Here is a 27,745-nt window from a genome sequence, read left to right as displayed (position 1 = left end):
TCAATTACTGTATGCCCATTACAAATGGATAAAAAATATAAACTAAATTTGTACAGGAGCCGCTTATGCAAGAAGTTCTGCTAATGTTTTCTCAGCCTCATTCATAGTGACAGCTTGCTTTGGAGGACCTGTTAATGAGTCCTTAGTTACATTATAATACAACTCGAAGAGGGCCTCAAGTTTGTCTAAAAGAGCTTGTTTATTTTTGTATGATTCACGAATCTTTGCTATCTTAGCAGTATATGCTGCATTATTTGGGAAGAGTTTTCTGGCCACGAACTTCAAAACTTCCGAAACCAATTTCTTGGATATTATTAAAATATTGGTAATCGTAATATTTAATGTGCTTTCGCAATAGCTTTTTTAATCCAATTAATCCACTTAATTGAATTACCAGTAACTTAAGTTCAGCATTATTAGACATTGTTAAAATAATAGAAATTTCTTAGTGCGGATTAATTTTAGAATTTAATATAAATAAAATTGCGTATTGCAAAGTTAGTAATATGGCACGCCGGGCTAAAGAAGTTTAATGCCCTATAAAAAAAATTCTGGGAAAACCCCCGATAAATGATCATTTTTCTACCCTATAAAAAAATTGGATACGTTTTTTATAAAGTTTTTATACGATTTTTTTCCTTAGAAATAACGTATCATAATAGGATACGGAAAAATGCACAATTCCGTATCACTAAAAATATGGTTTGGATACGGAATTTGCACGGAATTCATATGGAATTTACATGATTTGATCACTGATTTTATCACGAAATTTATACAATTTGGTCACTGAATTTACTATTTGTATTACAGTTTACTATAATTATATTTACATAAATCTAATTTTACTTTATTAAATTAAATAAAAAATAAAAAATAAACAAAATACAAATACATTATGAAAATTCCTCCTTATTAAAACCACCTATTGCAACCAAAATTATCTATAAGTTCAGGTTCATTTGGAGTCAAACAACCTAAAAAAACAAAAAAAAGAAACATAAGAACTTCTAACTTAATTGGAAACAAAACCCCCCTTCATATAGTATCTGCAATCGTCCAAGTCACCAAAGGTCAGCATTCCTACAAAAAAAGAAAGAGAACTCCAGAATGTCTGACCTACATAAATGAAAAGAATTATGAAGCATCTGATGAAAAAGAAACCAAAACAACAAAATAAATCCAAAACTGACCTACAAAAAAAGAAGACTCTGAAGCAACAAAACTGAAACAACCTACAAAAAGAAAAGAATCTGAACCCAACTTACAAAAAAAAAAAAAAAGAAAATTTGAACTGACCTAAAAAAAGAAAAAAATCCTAAACAATCCTACAAAAAGGAAAGGACTCCCAAACTGATCTACAAAAAAGAAAAAAGAAACTGAATCTTCTCACAAAAAAAAATCTGCTGGCCTATGAAATAAAAAAAGAGATAAATATAAATAAAAAAGAAAGGGGAATAAAGAATAAATCAAAAAAAAAATTTTTTTAAAAAGAGTAACGAAGTTAGGAAAGTTAAAAAAATTCTTTTTTTAAAGGGAGGACGTCAAAGTTAGAAAAATAAAAAATTTTTTATAAAAAGGAAATAGAAATAGAAAAAAAATTTTTTTTAAAAAAAAGAAGAGTGGGAATAAAAGAATAAAATCAAAAAAAAAATTTTTTTTTAAAGGAGAGTGATGAAAAAAAAAAATTTTAAAGTGAGGTACGAAAAAAAAAATTTTTTTTTAAAAGGGGGGTGACGAAAAAAGAAGAAAAATTTAGAAAAAATAACAAAAATAAGACAAGAGAAAAGAGAAGACAGAAAGGAAGATCTGAAGATCAAACTCATCAAAGTAAGGGTTTATATATAAAAAACAAAAAACGTATCATAACAAAACAATAAACAATCACGTGATCTCGTATTATGATACGAGATTTTTGTAAAATTATTTTAAGTTTAAAAATTCCGTATACATTCCGTATGATTAATTTTTTCCATATACATTTCGTATACATCAGTTTTTTTAAAAAATGTTCAAAAATGAATTGCTTATTAAATATACGGAATTTGTATACGGAATCTATAGAAACATACATAAAATGTATACAAAACGTATCCTTTCCGTATACATATTTCTTATAGGGCTATTCCGAAGAAACTCAGACACGTGATCATTTTTCTGAAAATTTTTTATAGGGACGTCGTTTGACATTTATGAAGTTCAAATGATTTACTGTTACTGTCAAACAATTTGATTTTACGATCAAACCCTTTGTAATACGGTCAAACAATATGATGAAGTGGAAATAATTTTCCATATTTAGTTAGAATTCAAATGGCGTAAATTTGAGTAATTTTATGAAGAGATTTTCTTTTTGGAAGTCATGTGTAATTCTTAAAGGAGGTCTATTTCATTTTTAAGAAAATTATTTTTAAAATTAATAAGATTTGCATTTAATGACTGACAAATAATTTGCATTTAATGCCAAATTGTTTGCAATTAATGCAAAATGGTTTATAAGTATTAGTTAAATGTTTTGTACTTCAAGGTCAAACGATATGGTATTCAATGTCAAATAATATGTACTTCACCTTTAAATTTTTTCTGGCCAGTTCGGCATTCCTTAGTTTTATCGAATTTAGTGTTGATCATTGTTAGTTATGAAGCGAAAAAATACTGCATATGTCGACATAGCTCTACTGTGCATGGTATAAAGTTACCAAAATTCTATTGTATATTCATAATACGAACGTAACAATAACTTTTAAGTTAAATTACAGAAGTTTAATGATAGAGACCAGCATATTTGAATCCGGCGGAGTCAAAAAATTTTATTTAAAGAAATACTGTAAAAAAAATAAAAATAAAAATAAAATAAAAATAATATAAAATAAAAATAAAAAAGTAATTTATTAAACACTACTTTAAAATCAAAATTTTATAATTTATAAAACAATAACACATGATTAAATTGAATACCATGAATTTTAAAGACGTAAATAATTCACGCTAACATATCTAAAAAAAAATCATCCATACGTATAAAACACTCTGGGAACCGACTTCGATGACCACTGAACTTATACGGTTAAAAATTTTAGTTATAATATTATCGTTATTTAAAAGAAATAGAAAGGAAATTGGTTGAATTTATCTATAGGATTTAATAAATTGTATGGCTGGTATCAAAAGTGTAAAATTTTTTTAAAAAAATATAAAAATAATTTAAATGCATCAAGAGAAAAAAATAAACTAAATATATATTTCCTGCAGTAAAATTAAATACATCCCAAAAACGTGGATGGAAATTGGTGGGTACTAACTCAATTCTGACGTCATGAATCGGGTACTGTGCTTTGCACGGACCATCAAGTATCAATGAAGCACCTTTAATGATCTCAATGTAACTATAACTATATTTATATTTTATGGTATGTATTAATTTGTTGAATAATAACAAATTGCGTTTTTGATTAGTAAATGAATATGGAAGGTCCTAACTAGAAGGATTTCACCCCAGCCAAATGATCGACATAGTTTCTAAGCTAAGTGGGCGTGCACTACATCCTAGCTTATAAACTGCCCATGGGCCAGATTAGCCCACAAGATCTGATTGGTCCAAACAACTTACCAACATTTAATTACAAATAAGGAGGTCGTCTAAAGCGGGGGCAAATCACGTGACATGATCGCGATTAACCGGAAGGGTCACGTGATTTTCGTTAGATTACCAAACGATAACTGGCTAAAAAAATGTGTTCCGGCGAAGTAAAATTTCTTAAAAATATCAATAAATCATTAATAAAAAAATTAAAAATTTTTAAAAGAATTAATTAAAATAAAAAAGTCCCACACTATTTATTGATTTTATTGTTTTATTTGAATTTAAAATGTAATTTTTCTTATAAAAAATTCGTAAAAATTTCTAATAAAAATTCGTAAAAAAAAGTTCATAGTTTTATCTACATAAAAAAAAATTCGTAAAGCTTTTATCTACATAAAAAAAAAAATTCGTAAAATTTTTCTATATAAAAAAAAATTCGTAATAATTTAAGAAACCAAGCCCGCACAATAATCAGAACCCAATACAACCTTGTACATTTATTAGTATCAAAATACTAATAAGTAATTCTAATTTCTAAGTTTTTCCGCTTGAATTATTATCAAATTGCAAAATAATCGGATTCATGGAGGCTTCTAACATAGAAATAAAAGATTGCGTCTTCTCAACATCACCCATCTCTTCAACACGCCAATACCTATCGCGCATTCTTTCGGTTAATTCTCCCACAGCAATTCTTCGATTCTCGGCGTTTTTCTGTTGCTCCGTCTGAACATATTCTATAAATGATTCTCGACTTTCATACACTTCAAACCCGCTTTCTTCAAAAATTTCGCGAAACATTTGCCATACGTCAGTAGTCAACAATTTATTGCCGTACATGTGTTCGTGAAAAATATGCTTGCAGGGCAATAAATATCGATGGCGAAACAAGCAGAAACAATCGAGAGAAGTAAGACCTGGCGTACTTTTTCCTTTTTCAAGTCTATTTATCACAGCACAGGCTTCTCTAATGATTAATTGTTGAAACGGGAATGGGAACTTTTGGATTTCTTCAAGAATATCACCATCAACACCATACGCGGATATTTTCTTGATACGAAAATCAAAAGATGCACTTTCGGCTTCAGATCTTTTTTTGCAATCAACATTGACGACTTTGTGAGCGGCACCTAAAATATAAAAGTTTTGAGTTGGGCATGCGGGCAAAATAGCCAAATAAAAATCGTCATGTACCGATCAATCCATGTGATGAAGATGTTGTTTTCTTTAATTCACTATGAAAAGATTCTAGCGAATTCGTCGAAGTGACTTGTAAAAGCAGGGGGGAATGTTGCCGAGCCCATAAGCCCCATTTCTCGGTATTTTTCGTATAGTTCCTTTTAATATAACTTTGTATAGAAGGAACGGGACAAGAATTAATAGCATCTTGAACAAGGCTTTCGCATCCAATCTTTGTTCTTTTATGCATCGCCGCGATCATGATGTCTCGGGTTTTTTTTTCATGAATTTTTTGCATCCACGTTCTCATAACATGGACAACGCAAAGGAGAACTTGGCACTCTTGTTCACCAGCGGCCATGCCAGGAAATGTCTTTTTAATGCTCTTGGCTTCGATATTACTATGATCTGAAAGTATGTAACGGGGGGACCAACGACAATACTTATTGCGGATTATTATTAAAGCTTCCGCAACTGTATCTGCATCCTCACTGCTTACGAAAAAATGGGCGCCTACGTTCCAACATCCATAGGTATCCCGGACGTAAAGAGTAAATAGACGCCAATCGTACCGGTTTGTTTTATGTGTTGAATCTATAAGCGTCAGCCATCCATGACGCTCAAGCTTCTTTAATTGCTCCGGATGCGCAAACACAATACCTCTGGTAGACCGTTGAGAGACGCGGTACTTTTCGACACGATATCCCTGCTCCGTTAAATAAGAAATAGAATCCAAAATATCTAATTTTAAGTTCGGATTTCCAATAAGATAAGTTTCTGCAGGCCCACGAACTTTATATTTGATGTTCGCTACTTCTTTGCGCTTCAGCTCGCGCGCAGGTTCACCAAGACCTAACTCCAACGTTGCGTATTCCTTGACGGCAGATGTGATTGTTGGAGCTGAATAATTTTTAGCCGCTTCTATTTCAACTAAGCTTCTAATAGCTTTTGGCCGTTTTAACCTATCGATTTCTGATAAAGAATGAGTGTGGTTGGGGGAATTTTTATGTCTTTCTACTTGAACTACATTTGAAGAAGCTATCCAAAAAATTTTAATCATCGCAGAACATATGTTAGATGGCCGTATCCTGGTTATTCTGCGTTTTTCATTCAGAACATTTTCTTTTTGTCGCGTACTTGACTCGCGGTGCTTCATAAAATGACAGGCGAAGGTTTTCCGAATATCACCATTTACATATTTATACGAGTCCCATTTCGTCCAAATATTCGAAATTAACGGCCACCACTCTTCGTTAAAAACCTCCATTGGAATTTCTAAAGCGCGGTCTACATCAAAAAGAAGATCCCGCTTTTCGTCTGGTGTAAGGTTTGATGCTGACGTTATTATTAGAGGAGAAGAAGCTGGAGGGACAGTTGATTGTGAAGAAGGGACGGACATGGCTAGTGAAAAAATTTGAAAAAATGTTTTTTTTTGAAAAAAAAAATAAATAAATGCACGATGTTGTAATGGTAACACGAATTAAACCGACATTCCCGACTAATCCCGAAATCGTATCACGTGATTTGCCCCCGCTTTAGACGACCTCCAAATAAGGCAATATTATAACTTTTGACCGGATATTTACTTATAAACTCATGGTCAAGGATTGCATTAATGTACATTTTGTACCACCTTGTAACTATAAAAAAGGCAAAAAATTTTCAAGGTTACACATTAATTTGGCCAGAATTAAGATAATTTCGCCCAGCAAAATTTGGCCGGAATTATAAAACGGACATAAATGTCCATTTGTAAATTTGGCCGGAATTATAAAAACGGACATTAATGTCCGTTTTTGTAAATTTGGTAAGCATTATAAATGCAAATATTATAAATTGCATCAATTTATCATAATCCAGTAATCATAGAAAAAATAAATTATAACTTGTTAGCTTTGTCTCATCAAGACATGTTAAATTGTTAAATTGTGGTTTCTATCATCAATAGATGGAAAGTTATTGGCATTTGGAAATATTTAAAAATACAAAAAAATTCTTTTCAAACAATGTAAATATCTTATTATTTATTAATCCTAAAGGTATAAAACTCCTACCATTTAATACATCTCAATACAATCCAACAAGCTGTGTATTATATTTTTACAATTACTTGATGACAAGTTAATGCAATTTAACTTTTAGCAATTTGGTATATTTTAACCAAAAAAAAAATTTTTTTATTGTAAATTTAAGTTATTTAACATTTAAAAAATGATTTTTTGTTTTTATTTTTTACTATTAAATACAAATTATTTCAAAAATGCAGAAAATTAAATCCTTTAATTATTATTTAAAAATTATGCTATTAAATAAAACATTAATTTTTTTGTTTTTTATTTACTTTTTTTATTAGATCTAAAAATTGTCAGAAATTTAAATCCTTCAATTATTAATACATTACATATTTATGGAAGTTAAATAAACATACTTATTTAATGTAATTTAACAATTAACATTGATTAATTTTGATTTTATTAATTTTTTTTTATTTGATGATTTTGATCCAAATTATTTCAAAAATTGATAGAAATTTAAATGATTTGGCTCTTTTAATTATTAATACATTACATATTTATGGAAGTTAAATAAATATACTTATTTATTAATCTACTATTTAATGTAATTTAGCAATTAACATTTTATTTTGATTTTATTTATTTTTTTTATTGATCTAAATTATTTAAAAATTAATAGAAATTAAATGATTTATTTGGCTCTTTTAATTATTAATATATTATATATTTATAGAAGTTAAATAAACATACTTATTTAATCTATTTAATGTAATTTAGCAATTAACATTGATTTTATTTTAATTTTATTTTATTTTTTTATTTGATCTAAATTATTTAAAATTTGATAGAAAATTAAAGGATTTGATTCTTAATTATTAGTACATTATATTTATGGAAGTTAGATAAACATACCTATTTAATAATGGAATTTAATGTTTAAAATTATTTTATTAATATAAAACTTAATTTTTGTTTTGTTTTTATTTACAGTTTTTTTATTTTTATTTTTTTTTATTAGATACAAATTATTTTAAATATTGTTAGAAATTGGATCAACAAAATCATTTATTAAAAAAATTTGGATTTGCAAATATTGCAGTAAATGTTTATCAGTACATTTCGCAAATCCAAATTTTTTTTAATGAATGATTTTGTTGATCCAATTTCTAACAATATTTAAAATAATTTGTATCTAATAAAAAATAAATAAATAATAAATACTGTAAATAAAAACAAAACAAAAATTAAGTTTTATATTAATAAAATAATTTAAATATTAAATTCCATTAAATAGGTATGTTTATTCAACACAGGTCGAAATATGAAAAATCGGTCACCAATCGGTCATATGACCGATTTGTGACTGATTGGTGACTGATTGGATGCCGATTGATAACCGATTCTGCCAATTAGTCACCTATCGGTCACCTATCGGTCATATATTCCAATCGGTCACCTATCGGTCATACGACCGATTGACAGCCGATTTATAGCCGATTTGTATCAGTTTAATTTAATTACATATTAAAGTCAAAAAATTTATATTATAGTCTTGTAGAGCAAATTATATTGTACTTAACCTGAACTTTTGAATTTCTTCGGATAAATATATTAAGTTTGCTATTGACAGTCGGTCACCAATCGGTCACCAATCTGATATGCTGATTGGTGACCGGTTTATGGCAGATTTGTACGGTTTAATTTAATTACATATTAAAGTCAAAAATTAATATTATAGTCTTATAGAGCAAGTTATATTGTACTTAACCTGAGCTTTTGAATTTCTTTGAATAAATATATTAAGTTTGCTATTGACAGTCGGTCACCAATCGGTCACCAATCTGATATGCTGATTGGTGACCGGTTTATGGCAGATTGGTACGGTTTAATTTAATTACATATTAAAGTCAAAAATTAATATTATAGTCTTATAGAGCAAGTTATATTGTACTTAACCTGAGCTTTTGAATTTCTTTGGATAAATATATTAAGTTTGCTATTGACAGTCGGTCACCAATCGGTCACCAATCTGATATGCTGATTGGTGACCGGTTTATGGCAGATTGGTACCGGTTTAATTTAATTACATATTAAAGTCAAAAATTAATATTATAGTCTTATAGAGCAAGTTATATTGTACTTAACCTGAGCTTTTGAATTTCTTTGGATAAATATATTAAGTTTGCTATTGACAGTCGGTCACCAATCGGTCACCAATCTGATATGCTGATTGGTGACCGGTTTATGGCAGATTGGTACCAATTTAATTTAATTACATATTAAAAGTCAAAAAATTAATATTATAGTCTTTTAAAGCAAGTCATATTGTACTTAACCAAAAGTTTACTATTGAAAATTGGTCACTAATCGGTAAGATTGCTTGCCGAAACTGGGGGGTTTCGGCGGGATGCCGCTGGTCGAATGAAGGGTTACCGGGCAAATTTCATATACCCGATAGCCCTATTATACGTTTTTGGTTTTATCCTGAATGTCAACGGATCGATCCACCCAATTTGTGACCAGTTCTTGGCGCGGTAAGAATATGAATATCGGAAGAATTTCAGCAATCCGATATTTCTCTTAATCTTTACCAAACTGTTACGATATCAGGTGTATATTTACTACATTGAAACCTGATTTCTTTTTATTATTATTATTTATTTATAATAAATATACTATTTATTTATTTATTTAAACATACATATTTTTTATTTCATTATTATATTTAAATTATATTCGTTAACGTTAATTTACCCTATTCTATCTATTTATATATATTATGTTGTTAATGGTTTGGAGCATTCATTGTTCCAGTTGGTTCGATTCCAACAAACAACTATTCTGCAAGGATTTGAAGAGCCAGTAAGAGGTTGATCCTAAATAAAATATAATAAATAAATGTTAGTAATTGTATTTTTTAAAGAAAAAAAAAACAAAGTTTTAAAGTATAATTTTGAAACTCACCATCCAAGTACGATCCAATGATCCCGAAGTCAAACCTATAATATAGTAAGAAGTATCATTAATAAACATTTAAAGGTCTATGTCGAAGTCTATACAAGCATACCTTGAAGAATCGGTCTAAAATATTGTTCCTAAAAAAGAACGAAAGAAATGTTAGTACATTTCTTAAAGCTAATTTCGAAACTCTTCATAAAGGAATGACCTACCAGCGAAGCAGAAACCTAAAAAGAGAGAAACGTCACCTAACGAGGTTTAGAGTCTACAAAAAAAAATGAAAGTAGAAGGTAGTATACGCCTATACGCCTTCTATTCAAAAAAAGTTTTTTGTTTTCAACTTACCGGACCAAGATGGCATCTAACAGGCACAGAACCTGCAAATAAAAGAAAATAGAAGGTTAGTACATATCTACACGCCTTCTATTTAAATTAAAATTTTTTTAAAACTTGCTAGTTCAAAATGGCGTCCGAAATCTATAAAAATATTATTTTAAAAATATCGGTATTTCTTATACACGTATGCGTAATTCCCGACCATCTACAAAAGAAAAAAACGAAATGTTAGTAGCCATTTCGTTAAAAGAAATTAAATAAATTAAGGGAAAAAAAGATATATACATTTACCATATCGAAATCCGCATCCAAAATGAGCCGTTCTTCTCTTTATTGCTAGAAAGCTACAAAGTAAAAGAAAAAAATTAAAAAAAATAAAGTTTTTAAAGTTTCAAAGCTTCGCTCACCTATCCAACACCCAAAAACTGAAGCCGAAACCTACAAAATAAAAGAAAAAAAAGTTAAATAAATTTTTAAAAAAAAAATTTTAAAGTTCTCTTCAAAACTCACCTATATATCCAAACCCAAAAATCAGAACTGAAGCGGTAGTGCTCCAAACGAGTCGATGAGTCGAGTCAATCCAAGTCTAAATTGATACTTGACTCGACTCAGGTCAGCTTGATTAATAATATCCTACAAAAAGAAGAGAACGTCTCTTAATTACAATAAATACACTGACCCGCACACATCCACTTCACATTTACCTCTATTCCCGATCACTACCCCGAAAGAAGAGAACGTTCCTAAAGAAATAAGAATTAGGTAAGTAAGAAAAAAAACAATAAAATTAAAAAATGAAAATGAAAAAAAGAAATATACTAACTTTCCGCGTCTTTCACATTCTTAGAAATCACCGTCCAAGAGAAGAGACTCGTCCCTAAAGAAATAAGAATAAGGTGAAAAAAATAAAGAAAAAAACAATAAAATTAAAAAAAGAAAATGAAAAAAAAAATATACTAACTTTCCGCGTCTTTCACATTCTTAGAAATCACCGAAATTGCCGTTCCAAGAGAAGAGACCCGTTCCTAAAGAAATAAGAATTAGGTAAGTAAGAAAAAAACAATAAAATTAAAAAAAGAAAATGAAAAAAAGAAATATACTAACTTTCCGCGTCTTTTACATTCTTAGAAATCACCGAAATTGCCGTTCCAAGAGAAGAGACCCGTTCCTAAAGAAATAAGAATAAGGTGAAAAAAATAAAGAAAAAAACAATAAAATTTGAAAAAAAATATACTTACTTTCCGCGTCTTTCACATTCTTAGAAATCACCGAAATTGCCGTTCCAAGAGAAGAGACCCGTTCCTAAAGAAATAAGAATTTGGTAAGTAAAGAAAAAAACAATAAAATTAAAAAAAGAAAATGAAAAAAAAAAGAAATATACTAACCTTCCGCGTCTTTTGCATTCTCAGTAGTCACCAAAATCGCCGTTCCAAGAGAAGAGACTCGTCCCTAAAGAAATAAGAATAAGGTGAAAAAAAATAAAGAAAAAAGAAAAAGAAAAAAAAAACAAAAAATTTACTAACCTTCCGCACTTCTTGCATTTCTATAAGTCTACTGAAAGGCTGACCGTTCAGTCATTGTTTCTTAAAATATAAATGATACTTTTTGTTGAAAAAAAAAACGAAATGTTACATGAAAGAGTTTATAATTCGTTTCTGAAAAAAAAAGATCAGATAATCATTCAATTTGAGTCGATCTTTTCCTGATATGTTTTTTAGAAATATCAAATATTAAAATTTTCCGATATAGTTTTATTACTTTTATAAATAATATCGGATACCAAACCAATATACCTATTACCTATCATGCCATATCGGATTTCTGCATCATGATAGCTTATAACCGATACCTCATCATTCGACCAGTGCGATATCGGTTGGTTTTGGCTTTGGCCTTTGGGTCTTGGATCTGGTAAATTTCGCGAAAATTATGTATTTTTAAATATTTTTTTTTGTTTTTTTTTTCATTAGATCTTTACATGGCTTTTTATATTATTATGACAAAAATTATGATCTTATTCGTACCAAATCAGAAAAACCATTAACCCCTAACGATAAAGTTCAATATTTTGATTCTACATCTAAGGATCCTATATAACTTTTAAATTTAGAAAATATCACCGTTAATGAAAATTTATTGAAACACCACTTGAGACTGGGGACAAGGATAATATTAATTCTCCAAGTGCATTATCATTGGAAGCAACCTTAATTAATCATTATTTGCATTACAAGTAGTTAATGAGGTAAGAATCATTCCTATACATGGGGGCGAATTAGGTTCAAGCCATGACGAAAATATTACGGCACATTATACTAATTCGGCATTACACCGGTGTATTACTGGTGTAATACTTGAATCTTTGAACAAAATTTGGTATAATAAATTTCACCAATACGCCATCTAAATGCCGAATTATCTGGAATAATTACGACCCCATGTATAATCGTTCCTATTTGTCTCATGTTTTCTAATTTTTTATGGAAAAATTATTTTTATTTTTTTTGTTTTTTTTATAATTTTATTTTTTTTCAGAAATTCGGTTCCTTCGGTCTTAGGATTCGAGGTTGAATTTGGTAAGTTTCGAAGCAAATACTTTGAAACTTATATTTTCTTAATTTTAATTTTCTTACTTTTTTGTAGATATCGGTGTATTAGAATCCGGAATTGAATTTGATTTTGGTAAGTTTATAGGCGTAGTTTCAGATTGTTTTCATCATTTTTTTTTTATTAAAAGTTGTTTATTTTTTAGGTCTAGGTTTTTCAAAAATTCAGGCTGAACTTTCTTGGAAGGTAAGTTTCGAAGTTCATTTCGAAACTTTTTTTAAAGTTTTTGTTTAATTTTGAAGAAACTAACCGTTTCCTTTTTTTTTGTCTATTTTGTAAAATCGTCTTCGGTTTTTAGGTCAACTTTTCGGGTAAGTTTCTTTAAAATAATTGAATTTTTTTTTCTAACTAACGATTCTTGTTTCTTTTTTCAGCTTCGGGCGTAATCTTCTCTCAGTGTATAGTAATTTAGTGGACTTTTAAGAAAACGAAACATGAGGACTTTCTTTTTTCAAGGTTATTCAACTTTGCGTTCAGGATTGTATTTCGATTTGATTCGACTTGTGATTTTTTTTGCATTTATTTGGACTTTGATTTATCTTGGAACATAATGCCCCTCGATTTTGTTATTTATTTACCTTTGGATGATAATGTAATTACCCTTTGATTTTGTTGTTTTTACCTTTAGATGTAATTACCTTTTGATTTTACTTTTTTTTTACCTTTAGACATAATTACACTTTGGGCATGATTACACTTCGATTTTATTGTTATTTACCTTTACATTTCAATCTTCTTTATCTTTTAAATATAATGTTTTATATTAGTTTACTAAGTAAGCAATAAATTAATAGATTATCTTTAAGAAATTTACCATAATCTTTTTTTTTGTAGATTGTCTGGGGTATTGAGTTAAGAATTTAAAATGGTAAGTTTCGTTGCGTAAACCTACCATCTTTTTTTTTTATTTTCTTTAGCAGAAACTCTAAATTTTCTTTTCTTTGTTTTTTTGTAGGTTCGAAAAGTATGATTAATGTTTAAAAATTGTAAGTTTTTTTTCGTTTTTGATAGAAATATTAATGGTGTCTACTTTTATTTGTAGATACCTGCTTCAGATTAAAAAATGTAAAGATGAATGCAATGCAATTTTAATTGTGAAGGATATTTCTTACGCGCGTGTAGAGAATCAATTTTGATTATATTATTATAGATTTTAATATAGATGTTCAACATATTTTTATGATGAACATTTTAGGAATGAACATTTTTCCCGTGACTTGCTGATGGCTTGTATACCCAAACTAGATTATCTGATTATCAATCTTTTTTTTTTTAAGGTGTTTTTTGCTTTTTTTTTTACGGTCTAAAAATTTTTTGAATCTTCTAAAAAAAAGTATGTAGCGTTTTATTTATCCTTCTTCAAATAAATAAAGTGAAAATTAGATTTTTAACGAAGTTTTATTTCTTTAAGATATCTTCTACTACTATTAGTATGGATGAGGTTGTAAATGTACTTTGTGGATTAAGCAAATTACATTGTAAAGTTTTATTTGGAGAATCAGAAAGATTTGAAGAATGGTTAAAGGAAAAAGGAATTAAGAATAAGGTAATATTAGATAAATGTATTTTTATTATTCATCTTTTTTTTTAAAATTATAAATGGCATAGATATATTTAAGTATGCTCCTAAACAAATTTTATAATATATTAAAGTTTTAATTCTTTTTAAAGACCTGTGGAAGGAGGATAGAAAGGGTATTAATATAAATATACCTCCTAACCAAATTTTACGTGAGAAAAGAATTAATTCTTTCTTATTTATAAAAGAAGGATGGGAGGAATACTTTATTTATGTCAATGTTATTTTCCAAAAATAAGCACTTTTTTTTTACTTGTAATTCTGGCTAAAATTTTATAATTTCAGCCAAAATGATTGTAATGCATGTATGTATGAGTTGCTTATTTTTGGAAATTAATGGTATTTTTTTTTTAACAATATTAACGTTAAAAAAAAAAATTTTTATTTTATAGGATCCTTTATCAACATTTTCTCGACATTTAATCAATACAAAAAATGAATATTTATTAGATATTTGGAAAGAGAGAGTTAAGATTACTCCAAAAGATTTAAAACACAAAGGTGATATGGAAACATCGATGTTAGATGTAGAAGTTGACTACTGTCCTGACTTAGCAAATAAATATCTAGGAAAAAGGGTTTCTTGTTTTGACAGTGGTGATCATATTAATTTGCTAAAAGATTTAGAAATTAAAATAATTGGTAAAAATAAGTCAGTTATTTTAAAATATAATGGTAAAGCTGTAGGTGCGGTCATACGTGATGCAGCAATAAAAAAATTATCAAATCATTTTGGAATAAAAATTAAATCGATAATTGAAGGTCATCCTATCATTAAACGTGGAAAGGCACATGCATCTTTTGGAAAAATGGTTGGTGACGGATTTCGTCCCAATCGTTTAAATTCTGGTTATGACAAATATGTTTATAAAACTTCTAACCCTGAGGAACAAAAAATACTTTGTGAGAATGGAATTACTTTGGCTAAATGGTTGTTTGAATTTGGAAAACAACATTTGCACTGGTCTGTCGATTCTTATGAAAAATTTAAAAATCAATCAGAATTAGATGATAATGAAATTATAGGTGCAGTATTTTGTACTGAAAATTATGAAGCAATTGGACATATAGACAATGACCGGTCAGAATATGCTGTGGGATATGTTTATGAGGAAGGAATAGTTAAAGATGGATTTTTTTTTTACCCAGAATATGGTATTGCAATTGAAATGTCGTCAAATTCCATTTGGTGCTGGTTGACTAAAGCGGTACATGGTACATCTAAACTTGACTTAAGTGATGGTGGAACCAGGTATACTGCTGCAATTACTTTATCTGAAAAAACGGCAAAAGCAATTGAAAGAAATAACAATAACATTTAAAGTATTGTATTTGTTTTTTTTTATTTTTAAAATTTTTTGTTATTTGAATAAAATTGATTACATAATCACATAAAAATATTAGTTGTATGTCTATTAGTATATATTGTATCATATATAAAATGGGAATTCTAATTTTTTTCTACATAAAAAAAATGTAAAATTCTAATTTAATTTTCAGAAATTATAATTTTCCCCATCTCAACTGATCCTGCATTCTTTCTAATTTTATTATATGGTACACAATACCAATGATCGAGAAGCAAGAATTTTAAATTTAGCAAGTTTTTTTTATTATTTAGACTTTTTTAAATAATTTTAGGGAATGGAGAGAAGGAGGTCATGGTCGTGGTTGTAGTAGTCATGATGGTATGCTATTTTATATAAAATCTTTATTACCAAATGAATATTTTTAATTTATTGAAAAAAGAGAGTTGGGAATTATCCAGATTTTGGAATATCCGTCCAATATGTTTATACAAGATTTTCATATGACTTTTTTTTTGTTAAACGACTTTGATTTTTCATTTGATATTTTTTTTTTAATTTATAAAAAATAACTTTATAATTTATTATTTATTAAATATGAAAACATTTATTATATGATTACGTGACAGGATGAGAGCGAATAAATTTGCCTTTTTTTTGCTATGTATCATGCTATACTATATTGCGCAATTGATTTTCTTATTGCTGAATTTATTTGTTGCACCACATATTGATAACACGGATAAAATATGCATACTCACTGGCACCTCTAGTATTTATTTTACCTGTTAATAAAAATGTGGTTTCCGATTGTAGTTAATTATTGGCAACAACTAGTTGCCCTTCAGAATTGACCAATAAATATACCAACTGAAATGATTATTTAAACATCCTTTTATTTGTATGTGACGAAAATATAAATCGGAAAATACAATTTACTTGTCCAACTTGATAATATTCAAATATATAAATAGTTACAAGTCGGAAGATTTCTTTATTAACTACAATAATCAGCATACTTCTGATACTCTTCTGATTTATATCCAATTTGTAATTGATACCGATTGCTCTCTAATTTACATATTAAAGATATACTCCAACCGACAATCATGCCGGTTAACCATCGTTTTACCTATGTTAGGTAATTCTCTCAATCTCTTTGGATGGAACTTAATAGGTGAAAAACAAGAAATTAAACTAAAATTAGTTGATAAGAAATCAGAAAAAGAAGTGGGGAAATTTTTCAGACAGAAGAAATAATAAACGAGACTTTATTATATGTGAAATTGCCTATTGATTGGTATTACAGCTTGATATGAAACAAATTTCTTTTTACCAACTACAAAATTACAAGATACAAATCGGCTATATATGTAATGAATTGGGATTAAGCAATCCCGGCGTAAATCATAAAAATTATTTTGCCAGAGTTCAATATTTGAGCTGTTTTCATTTTCATCGATACTTGTATAAAATCGTATATGCCGGTTTGGTGCTGGTTCGTACCATCTGATAAATGCCAACCGATGAGTCGTAGGTTCACCTGATATTCTGATTGTATGCTCAAAATAATATTGCACCTGACCAGGATATAAATCGGTTGTTTCATTTCCTTGGTTTTCTTGGACGAATTTCGCCAAAATATATGCATTTTTCAAGTACCGAGGTGACATTGCTGATCCAAAAATTTCTGCTGCAATTCTAACACGGGCAAACTGATTAACTATGTTTGGTACAACAATAGAGCCACCTGAATTGGTTGATGTTGACTCGGCAATTGTTAAAAATTGGTGATCATAAGCACTATTATAGTAGTCGGTTAATATTTTATAAACATCATTAGGCAAAGCAACCCGATTTTTACTTGGTTTAAGCATTTCTCCAGGAAATGGCTCACTACCATTAATTGTATCATCAATTTCTTGACAAAAAATTTGTCTAAATTGAAGTAGTTCACCAAAATCTAGCTCATCGTAAGCGGCAAGAGTGCCAGTAGTGCTCTGGGATCTTAATAATTTTAATCCTTCAGAAAGTTTAACATCATCTGATCGAAAGGATATAAGATTATCGATTCTCCAATTCTGCATAATAATTCGTAGTAATTCCGGCTCAATTTGACGACGGCTATTCGGAAAGGAACCTAAAGATAGTAATAATATAAGTCAAATAAATCTAAATGAAATTCGATCTGATCAGCCGATGAGCCAATTATCTGATCCGGTTATACACGAGTATGCTGATCATTTTTTTTTTTGGGTGATATTCGTTCAAAAAAAAAAAATCTAAAAATGGAAACGCCTCCTTTTGGAAATTTGTATAACATTTAATCCCAAAAAGGAAATTAACAGACATATCACGTGACTTTGACTGGATAACGCTAAGCAGATCACACCTCTATAATCTCATTATTTGGAAAAAATACCTAAAATTCCATTCATCCTTTCAAATGAATAGCACCAAAAGGAATATAGTGGGCCATAATCTTTACAGCATTCTGCAAGATGAAGGCCACTAGTTGAAAAAGGAATATTCGGCCTTAATACAATTTGGCCTATATTCGACTAGAATTAATAAAATTCGACTTCAATTAGTAAAGATCTACGATTAGACATATATTCAACCTAGTTGAATTATGTTAATCAAACGTTACGCATTACGCGATACGCGTATTAAAATAAAAGTTTAAAAAAGGATGATCCTTTTTTAAACTTTTTTAATTTTCTTCCTTCCCTCCTCGCCATTTCCCTTCCTTCGTTCCCCTTTTCTTTCGTCCCAGTTTTTCTTCTTTCCCTTTCCCTCCCTTCGTTCTCCTTTCCCTTCCTTCGCTTTTCCCTTCCTTACCCTTTTCCCTTTCCTTTCGTCACTTATCTCTTTCGAAGGTATACATATACCTTCGAATTTTTACTTTTTTTAACGAAACGTTTCACTAACATTTTCGTTTTTTTCTTTTTTAGATTCAAGACGCCCATTTAAAAGGCTCGGGTGGGCTTCCGAAGTATGGAAAAACCAAGTTTCGTAAGTACGAAACTTGGTTTATTTATTTATTTTTTTAATTTAGTATGAACGGTTACTAACCGTTCTTTTATTACTTTTTTTTTTAGATTCGGCCGTTCGGGTGGGCTTCCGTGTTCCGAAGAACGGGAAAATTCCAAAGATTCGTAAGAATCTTGGATTTTTTTTTTATTTTTTTAAAAAAATATTATGAACGGTTACTAATAACCGTTCTTTTCTATTTTTTAGGATCGGATGGGCTTCCGAAGAACGGAAAACCAAGAAACCAAGATTCGTAAGTACGAATCTTGGTTTATTTTTTTTGATTTTTTTTTAATATATGAACGGTTACTAATAACCGTTCTTTTTTATTTTTTAGGATCGGGTGGGCTTCCGAAGAACGGAAAACCAAGAAATCAAGATTCGTAAGTAAGTACGAATCTTGGTTTAATTTTTTTTGTTTTTTTTTTTAATATATGAACGGTTACTAATAACCGTTCTTTTCTTTTTTTTAGGATCGGGTGGGCTTCCGAAGAACGGAAAACCAAGAAACCAAGATTCGTAAGTAAGTACGAATCTTGGTTTAATTTTTTTTGTTTTTTTTTTTAATATATGAACGGTTACTAATAACCGTTCTTTTTTATTTTTTAGGATCGGGTGGGCTTCCGAAGAACGGAAAACCAAGAAACCAAGATTCGTAAGTAAGTACGAATCTTGGTTTAATTTTTTTTGTTTTTTTTTTTAATATATGAACGGTTACTAATAACCGTTCTTTTCTTTTTTTAGGATCGGGTGGGCTTCCGAAGAACGGAAAACCAAGAAACCAAGATTCGTAAGTAAGTACGAATCTTGGTTTAATTTTTTTGTTTTTTTTTTAATATATGAACGGTTACTAATAACCGTTCTTTTCTTTTTTTAGGATCGGGTGGGCTTCCGAAGAACGGAAAACCAAGAAACCAAGATTCGTAAGTAAGTACGAATCTTGGTTTAATTTTTTTGTTTTTTTTTTAATATATGAACGGTTACTAATAACCGTTCTTTTCTTTTTTTTAGGATCGGGTGGGCTTCCGGAGAACGAAAACCCAAAGATTCGTAAGTACGAATCTTCAATCTTTTTTATTTTTGATTATTACGAATGGTTTACTAACCATTCTTTCTTTTTTTTTTATAGGTTCGGGTGGGCTTCCGAAGAACGAAAACCCAAAGATTCGTAAGTACGAATCTTTAATCTTTTTTATTTTTGATTATTATGAATGGTTTACTAACCATTCTTTCTTTTTTTTTTAGGTTCGGGTGGGCTTCCGAAGAACGAAAACCCAAAGATAAAGATTCGTAAGTACAGTACGAATCTTTATATATTTTTTTATTTTTATTTTTTTATCATTTTGGAACGGTTTACTAACCGTTCCTTTCTTTTTTTTATAGGTTCGGGCGGGCTTTTGTGTGAAAAAACCAAGATTCGTAAGTACGAATCTTGGTTTAATTTTTTTAATTTTTTTTTTTTAATATTAATGAACGGTTACTAATAACCGTTCTTTCTTTTTTTTAGGATCGGGTGGAGTGGGCTTCCGACCTTCGGGAAAAGAGTTTATTTTTTTTGATTTTTTTTTTAATATTATTATGAACGGTTACTAATAACCGTTCTTTTCTTTTCTTTTTAGGTCTCAGGTGTCTCGGGTATCTTCTGAAGAACGGAAAAAACCAAAGATTCGTAAGTACGAATCTTGGTTTTTTTTCTTATTTTTTTTTATTATTATGAACGGTTACTAACTGTTCTTCTCTTTTTTTATAGGTTCGGATGGATTGCTAAAGAACAATCAAAGATTCGTATATACGAATACATGAATCATGTAATTGTGGAATTGTATTAGAATTAGCAATATTTTTTGTAAATTAGATAGATGCAATAATAATAATATAATTATAAAGTATTTAAGCATTAATAAATACATTTATTTAATAAATTTGATAAAAAAAATCAAAATAAATTTATAAATAAATGGGTTGTTATTAGACCATAATTCGGCTTAAAGTTTTAAGGTCGAATATTGGTCAATTTAAACCTAAATAATGGTCGAATAATTAGTCCGAATTTGGGACGATTGGCACCCTAAATGCGCCCGAAAATTCGACCTCAATTTGACACAGGTTAGACCATTATTCGACCTATATTCGACCTGGTCAAATTTAGGCCGAATTGTCCTTTTTCGACTAGTGGGCTTAGATGAATATTTGGAGAGATCATTCCCGGTCCATAATCTTTTTCAATTAATATGGCAACTTTAAGCAAACATTCATGAGCTTCATTCAGCATATCATTATTGATAATTCTAGAGACCAGTAAAGAACAAGCTCTGACAAAATTTCCTAAAATTTTCTGATCAGATTTACTTAGCAAATTCCATAGAAGTGGAATAGCATAAATTAATATGAAAGTTTTCCACTGATCTGCTGTAAATCCAGAGAATCCATTTCCGGTTGCAATTTTATTTGGAATTCGACCCATATTTGCAGGTAATTTAATTTTTTCTGCCTTTTTTTCCATTGCCTCAAGGTCAGATTGAGTAATTTTTCCACTATCAATCCATAGTTTTTTAACGATCCATTTTGCAATGCCCAAAAATAAATTATGCATTGGATCAACAACTAAATGTCTAATCGGGTTGTAATAGGGCAATCGGAGCATTTCAGACCACCTGACATGTGTCCTCTTAACAAATTTGTTTCTACTTTCTTCTGACTGCTGTTTTTTCCAAATTACAGCATTATGTCGATGTACTTCTGCATCTCTCATTATGAACCAATCTTTCATATCTTCAAACCCTCCAAAATTTAATTTTTGGCCGCCTTCATTGTTCGCTTTCTTATAACACCTATGGCATCCTACAAGTGCTGATATATGACCACCTAATTTTCTAGTAGCTGGAACATCGCTACTGCAACAAATTACAGCCATTCTAACGTTCCTACCACTAGGATAATTATAAGTGGATGGCAAATCAACTCCATTCCAAAATTCTAGCAATTCATTTACTATTGGAGCTAAATAATTATTAATTTGATGTAATTTGGCTTCTTCTGGTCCAGGTAGAAGACCAAGAGTTAACATATTCTCCTTCTTAAATCGAAGGTCTCGTGGGAGGTTACAAATAACTCCATATATTGCACCAGAACTATATACAGCCGAATCAAAAGGTTGGAACCAATCGAGATTGAGCATGATTCCAAGGTGGGAATCAGCTTTTTCAGGTGAAAAAAATGGGGATGTCTGATCATTTGGAAACGATTTCCAAATTTCTCCATCATAAATGTCTGTTATTAACTCATTATCTATATGCCGATCGGTCCATTTTCTAAGTTGTTGTTCAAATTCTGGTCGCTGGTATAAGGTAATTATTTGCATTTTTAAATTCGGTAGAGGAAACAACATTTTGGGACGTCTTTTATACCCTTTATTGATTGGTATTTTCTCAGTTAATACTGTTCCACAGGGTTCCCTTTTTGTTCGCAATGTGTGATTTGGAAATTCTACATGTTTACATTTAAATTCTGTATCACCAATTTCAGCAGTATTGTATAATGTATGGCAATTTGTACATGCCGTAAAAATTTTTGAGCATTTATTGAATTTAAATAGTTTTTTTGCGACATATAAAGAGGATGGAAAGTCAGCAAATCTTGTCCTGTTGGCATCCTCCAGTACTTGGCGAAAAAATTTGATCAAGACGTCGATAGACACGTCTGACAAACGAAATCTTGATTGGTATTTAAAAATCCATATTAAAATCCATGAATCTGCATAATCGATAGTAGTATCGGAATATTTAAATTCTGTATCATCGTCAAAATCGGGGGCAGTAAATTGAATTTCATCGTCACTATCTCTGTCGTTTTCACTACTTACAATTGATTTTGTACTTTCATCATCATTTGAATTTTCATCACACTGATTTGCATCCGGTTCTTGAAATCGATCTTGTCTTCGTCTAGCATAGTGTTCAAAATCAGCTTCATAATTATCATCACCAGACGATTCTTGTTCCGATCCAATTTCTTTTCTTGATGATCCTTCTATAATAGGTTCATCAATTTCCATTGCGATAAGTTGCTGGCTAGGAGTCATGTTAGGTTCAGGATTAGACAAGAGCATATTCATATTTGCCGAGGGAACAAATCCGGAAACATTAAAAGCTAATTGAGTTTCTAATTCTTCATGACTCTTTTTTGTCCTTTCATCCACTATTTTCCCATTGCATGTTTTACAGTAACATGGTAATTTATTTCTAATTTTCGTGGACATTTTATGGATAAACTATTTTTAAAAATCCAGGGTTGTACTGATAATATTTTTGTGAAAACCAGCAATGTGTCACGTGGTTTTATCGATTAAATAGATAAATAAATTTACCCCTATTTTGCGTTTAATACTTCGCGTTCTTTTATACAACTTTTGTAAGTATATTATTACCAGTTAGTCTGTCTAGAGCTGTTCGGAAACTTTTAGTTATTACGCGCCTGGGCTTTTACTTTCAAAGCCTTGGCTTTATTATGTAATCAAACTTCTTTAGTTTGTTACATACCGGGCTTTTGCCCAGGCTTTTTTATGTAACCGAACTTTTATCCACTTACCCGTTCAGAAATTTCAAGTATCTTGGCTTTTACTTTCAAAGTATTAGCTTATTATGCAACCAAATATTTATCCATTTTATTTTTTAGGTATTGTTATGCGTCTAGGCTTTTACTTTCAAAGCCCTTATTTTTTTGTGTATGAAACTGGGCTTTATCTTTTGTCTTTTCGGAAGCCCGGGTCTTTTTTGCGCACCCGGGCTTTTATCCGCACATCCGTGGGCTTTTATAGCCCCTGGGCTTATACGTTCACACAGAGCTCAGTATAATGAAATTGTTATATTGAACTCCAAGCATTAAAGATGAAATCGATATACTTATTGGCTGACTTTTATTATTTATTTTATTTTATTTTATTTTATTTTTTATTAATAGAAACGGACAGATATGTAAGTGATTTCTGTACTAGTTTACTACCAGTTACTTATTTACAATTATTTATTATTAACTTTTTTTAAACAGGGCAAGTCAGCAAAAAGTTGAGTCAGATACGTCAGTGATACCTTATACCGATTCTGATGACTCAATATCAGATTCGTTAAGAGAGAAATATAAAGGTATAGGCGTAAAAAAGGTGCATAATGAATTTGTAATGCATATCCAAGAAATTTTTATAAATCAGTCTGTCACATACAACATTATAGGCCTGGAAAGTACCAAAGTTAGTTCTTCGAAAGGTGCCGAACCTAGCAGTAACATTACCAGAAAAAACAGAAAAAAGTTAAGGAAAAGTCAGCGGGTTTCTGATAGCGAAGATTCAGATGATGATGTCAAACAAGGGGATTTAAGAAAAAATTGTCAGATTTCTGATAACGAAGATGCAGATAATAAAATTAGACGAAAGGATTCAAGAAAAAATTGGTGGGTTGAAGATGCGAATAATAAAGTTAAACGAAAGGACTCCAGAAAAAATCAGCAGATTTCCGATAGCGAAGATGTAGATGATGATGTCAAACAAGGGGATTCAAGAAAAAATTGTCAGATTTCCGATAACGAAGATGCAGATAATAAAGTTAGACGAAAGGATTCAAGAAAAAATCGGTGGGTTGAAGATGCGGATAATAAAGTTAAACGAAAGGACTCAAGAAAAAATCAGCGAATTTCTGATAGCGAAGACATGATAATGATAACAAGCCGAAAAAGATCAAAAAATCGACAACTGAATTCCGATGAGGGTAAACGAAAAAGGGCAGAAGAAAATAGTAGTTTTGAAACTGAAGAAGAAAGTATTGAAAAAGGAAGTCGCCGACATTCCAATAGACCGTTGATTAATGCTGAATCCGTTGGATTCAAGCGGTACAATAATTTGAACGAAATGGAAAAGGATTTGAAAGAAGCTTTACGTGTAAATAAATTCTACAGTTATTATTGTTTATTTTTGTTATACTTTAATTTATTAATTGCAATAAATTATCTAGCGAGATGTTTTCTGGAATATTACCAGAATGCCGGATGAAAGCCAATTAGACAGAAGTAAAACGTTCGAATCTCAAAAGAAGATAGTAATTGAAAGAATAATTCCAACGATCAAACAACTCTTAGATCCTAATATTTACCCGATAAGCGAGAATGTTATATATCAAATTATCAAGAGGAGACATCGTAGCCAACGGAATACATACTGAATCAACAACAAGGATGAAGAAGGGAAAAAAAAAGAATTAAAAAGAAAACATAGAAATACACGTCGATCAGAGGTAAATTAGTATGCCGCCAGATTTAATTTATTTAATTTTGTTATATTTATATAATCTATATAGAAAAGGCGAAAGAGGACGAAAGTGATAAACAACCTAAAAAAGAGTAATGATCGCTTGCTGGACCAATTTAATTTTACTGAATTGGAACCTATTACCAAACAAAATTGTTATCACAGTCCAGAAGAGTCGGATGAAGATAATAATATTATCGTGAAAGACCTTCCCTGGCGTTCGGACACTGTAAGTGAATTTGTTAAAATATGTAATATTTTAGACCAAGTGTGCTAATTCTTTTTATAAATAAGCTTCGCAAGTTTCTACGAAACTATCTGGACAAGGATGCAAAAGAAGTAAAACGAGTTCGAACATATGGTGACCATATAGCAGACGAACGAAAACCCGTTGAGGCACCAAAATGGACACTTAAGGGATATAATGGTGAACTTAAAAGGGCTGTGTCTATTGCTTGTGACGAATAAGTTTTAACTTCACAAATAAATGTTTACATTTTCTGATGTAAAACAATAAGACCATTGTAATAACATAAATTTGCATTTTTCCATTCCAATAAATACGATAAATATCAAATGTGAATGCCAAATTTTGATGACATTTACCGATTATGTACAGCTTATGACAAAAAAAACTGGAATTAAATATTACTATGATGATCGTACCAAATTATAATAATGGGTTCCTTTGCTAAAGAAAATGAGGCTTCTCGGGTCGTTATGATTGGTTCGCAAAATTTGGGTTATATTATCGGGAATTATAAGTTAATTGAAAAGCATAAGAGATGGGAGTTAAAAGCTTTTCTTGTTGTGCGGTGGAAAAAAAGAATCATATGCAAGTTTCAATTTTTTGATGGGGTATCAGCAATAATCCAACTTCTTGAATTTGAGAATTGAAAGCAATAATTCTGGTCGCATTAAAACTATAATTATTATCACATGATGTCGATCATCACTGATAAAAATAGATTGGCCGGTTTGTTTATTTACTCAAAAACAAAATCTTTTTTTCCCATATAAACAAATTTGCGTCCAAACTTTCTCTGATAAATAATTTACTCTGAGTTTTGTAGTTTCGCAACAGCAAAGAGCTACAAATATTTCACAATAGGAATTATTTAAACTATTAGAAGTCTGATAATACCGACAAAACTATCTTGTATGAACCAAGAAATTGCACGAATGCCGTTACCAATAAAGTTAATCAGAAACCACGAGATAACCTTGACTTATTGGAAACCAGATAAATCCATAACAAATATAACAAATGCTCTTATTATTGCCTATTAGTATTTAAGATTTTTTGGCGGTAAGAAAATATAGCTCATTCAATAGTTATTCCGTTCTTAATAATGAAATATAAGTTTCCATGACCAATTGTAATACTAATGACCACCTGAAAATTCACCATTATGGAAATTTATATATAACCAGTTACAAAAAATAACGCTAAGATGAAGAGGTTCCGATTTTTCATTTCTAATGAAATCTAAAGTGACTTGCATTTCAACGATCGGAATCAAGTGTATACCGATTTTGATGAACTTTCATTGCTAGTGGACACTCAAGGTTATGGTACTTCAGTGAAGATGCTTCTTCTGTACTCTAATTCTACTTGCTAATATTCTTTTTAACTAAATTTTCTTTTCTTTCGAACATATAAGGCTTATTTTCAGTTTTTTTTACTTTGTTTCATACTGTGAATTTTTATGTTTATTTTTCATCTGAATGGTAAACATATTTTTTATTTATTTTATGCAATTCTGCAACCAAACTATTTAGCTTGAATGACGTAAGTTTTCTCCTGATCCTATATACTTCAGCGTGAATTAATTAACAATTAATTTCATCTTTTTGACGTAATTTTATGTATTTTTACAGATTTAATTAGCCGAAATACCAAAATAGGTTTGGCGATCAGATGTTCAGATTTGATTGGAATCAGATCTTTTTTTTATTATTTATTAAAAAAAAATCATCTTTTTCAGTTTTTTTTAAACCATATTTCATTTATTTTTTAAAAAAAACTTTCTTTTTCGGTTTTCAACTGTTAAACCGATTTTCATTATAAAAAAAACTAATTTTTTATACAACCCAGACTATTGAATTACGGTATGTGAGTGGAGGAAGAGGGATAATACTTTTGTTTTTTTTTTTAAGAGAAACGTTTCTAACGCTTCTCTTTTTCTTTTTTGTAGAGTTGTCAAACGAATAATACAAGTTATACGACTGGACTTTGAATTTATGTAAGTGGGGGATAATTAATATTTATATTTTTTTAAGAGAAACGTTCTATTTCTCACGCTTCTCTTTTTCTTTTTTTGTAGTGTTGCCGGATGAATAATACGAGTTATATGACCGAACTTTGGAATTATTAAGGTAAAAGGGGACTGAGAGAGGGGTTTTTCGTTATATTTAATTTTTTAAGAAACATCACTAGATTTTTTATTTATTTCTCTGTAGGGTTGCCGGATGAATTTATGAACTGGACTTTAGGGTTAAGGTAAAAGGGGATTAGGAGAGGGAGTTCTGTAATATTCTTTGGAGAAATGTTACTAACGTTTCTTCTTTATTTCTTTGTAGGATGCCAGACGAATTGGCAATATGTCTGATATAACGGAATTCTGCCAAATTGCATTATGTCTGTCATAATGCATTACGGCTATCGAAAATTCGAAATGCATTACGGCTGTTATAGCAATCCAAGAATCTAATTCACGGAGAAGTATATGATCCTAATTCCAATACAACTTTTTTGGCGTTTGAGGGAGCATCAGATATAATCATTTTTATAAGATATTAAAACGATTTTTTTTTCAAATTGGCTCCTGCTTTTAGTGATTGGAAACAAAC

At 29.9% G+C, this 27,745-nt stretch overlaps 8 protein-coding genes across 9 annotated transcripts; 3 read left to right on the top strand and 5 right to left on the bottom strand.

Annotated features, from left to right (window-relative positions):
• Positions 1–63: 63 nt before the first annotated feature.
• Positions 64–424, bottom strand: OCT59_023974 (uncharacterized protein; the record flags this gene model as incomplete). Its single annotated transcript, XM_025332642.2, has 2 exons — positions 64–303; positions 395–424. 2 exons carry the CDS (start codon positions 422–424, stop codon positions 64–66), a joined length of 270 nt encoding a protein of 89 aa, XP_025169350.1.
• A 5,052-nt stretch (positions 425–5,476) lies between these two features.
• On the bottom strand, positions 5,477–6,161 carry OCT59_023973 (uncharacterized protein; the record flags this gene model as incomplete). Its single annotated transcript, XM_066135093.1, has 2 exons — positions 5,477–5,503; positions 5,556–6,161. The coding sequence occupies 2 exons, from the start codon at positions 6,159–6,161 to the stop codon at positions 5,477–5,479; spliced, it is 633 nt and encodes a 210-aa protein (XP_065991151.1).
• A 3,272-nt stretch (positions 6,162–9,433) lies between these two features.
• Positions 9,434–11,612, bottom strand: OCT59_023972 (uncharacterized protein; the record flags this gene model as incomplete). Its single annotated transcript, XM_066135092.1, has 14 exons — positions 9,434–9,653; positions 9,742–9,776; positions 9,984–10,000; positions 10,081–10,112; positions 10,256–10,276; positions 10,363–10,415; positions 10,479–10,509; positions 10,582–10,657; positions 10,759–10,814; positions 11,033–11,096; positions 11,172–11,194; positions 11,341–11,373; positions 11,457–11,520; positions 11,595–11,612. The coding sequence occupies 14 exons, from the start codon at positions 11,610–11,612 to the stop codon at positions 9,580–9,582; spliced, it is 597 nt and encodes a 198-aa protein (XP_065991150.1). The 3' UTR covers positions 9,434–9,579.
• Positions 11,613–13,543: 1,931 nt separating this feature from the next.
• OCT59_023971 (uncharacterized protein) lies at positions 13,544–15,579 on the top strand (the record flags this gene model as incomplete). Its single annotated transcript, XM_025311466.2, has 4 exons — positions 13,544–13,546; positions 13,634–13,642; positions 14,090–14,224; positions 14,650–15,579. The coding sequence occupies 4 exons, from the start codon at positions 13,544–13,546 to the stop codon at positions 15,577–15,579; spliced, it is 1,077 nt and encodes a 358-aa protein (XP_025171363.2).
• A 982-nt stretch (positions 15,580–16,561) lies between these two features.
• On the bottom strand, positions 16,562–17,651 carry OCT59_023970 (uncharacterized protein; the record flags this gene model as incomplete). Its single annotated transcript, XM_066135091.1, has 3 exons — positions 16,562–16,635; positions 16,697–16,761; positions 17,227–17,651. The coding sequence occupies 3 exons, from the start codon at positions 17,649–17,651 to the stop codon at positions 16,562–16,564; spliced, it is 564 nt and encodes a 187-aa protein (XP_065991149.1).
• Positions 17,652–18,561: 910 nt separating this feature from the next.
• OCT59_023969 (uncharacterized protein) lies at positions 18,562–20,243 on the top strand (the record flags this gene model as incomplete). Of its 2 annotated transcripts, XM_066135088.1 has the most annotated exons (14): positions 18,562–18,583; positions 18,666–18,722; positions 18,805–18,850; positions 18,935–18,984; positions 19,071–19,116; positions 19,207–19,256; positions 19,342–19,387; positions 19,475–19,524; positions 19,609–19,647; positions 19,727–19,765; positions 19,843–19,887; positions 19,981–20,016; positions 20,105–20,115; positions 20,217–20,243. In XM_066135088.1, 14 exons carry the CDS (start codon positions 18,562–18,564, stop codon positions 20,241–20,243), a joined length of 564 nt encoding a protein of 187 aa, XP_065991147.1. The 2 variants fall into 2 exon arrangements, with proteins under 2 accessions (XP_065991147.1, XP_065991148.1); XM_066135089.1 differs by lacking the exons at positions 20,105–20,115; positions 20,217–20,243 and having other exon boundaries at positions 18,562–18,579; positions 18,805–18,854; positions 19,609–19,651; positions 19,981–20,002.
• Positions 20,244–22,335: 2,092 nt separating this feature from the next.
• Positions 22,336–22,855, bottom strand: OCT59_023968 (uncharacterized protein; the record flags this gene model as incomplete). Its single annotated transcript, XM_025311082.2, has 2 exons — positions 22,336–22,350; positions 22,460–22,855. 2 exons carry the CDS (start codon positions 22,853–22,855, stop codon positions 22,336–22,338), a joined length of 411 nt encoding a protein of 136 aa, XP_025175197.2.
• Positions 22,856–23,322: 467 nt separating this feature from the next.
• Positions 23,323–25,360, top strand: OCT59_023967 (uncharacterized protein; the record flags this gene model as incomplete). Its single annotated transcript, XM_066135087.1, has 8 exons — positions 23,323–23,457; positions 23,557–23,570; positions 23,644–23,738; positions 23,826–24,526; positions 24,600–24,783; positions 24,942–24,984; positions 25,058–25,121; positions 25,187–25,360. 8 exons carry the CDS (start codon positions 23,323–23,325, stop codon positions 25,358–25,360), a joined length of 1,410 nt encoding a protein of 469 aa, XP_065991146.1.
• Positions 25,361–27,745: the final 2,385 nt, after the last annotated feature.

This window comes from Rhizophagus irregularis, chromosome 4, assembly GCF_026210795.1.
Source record: "Rhizophagus irregularis chromosome 4, complete sequence".
Lineage (NCBI taxonomy): Eukaryota > Fungi > Glomeromycota > Glomeromycetes > Glomerales > Glomeraceae > Rhizophagus > Rhizophagus irregularis.
This window is presented reverse-complemented; position numbering and strand designations above follow the sequence as displayed.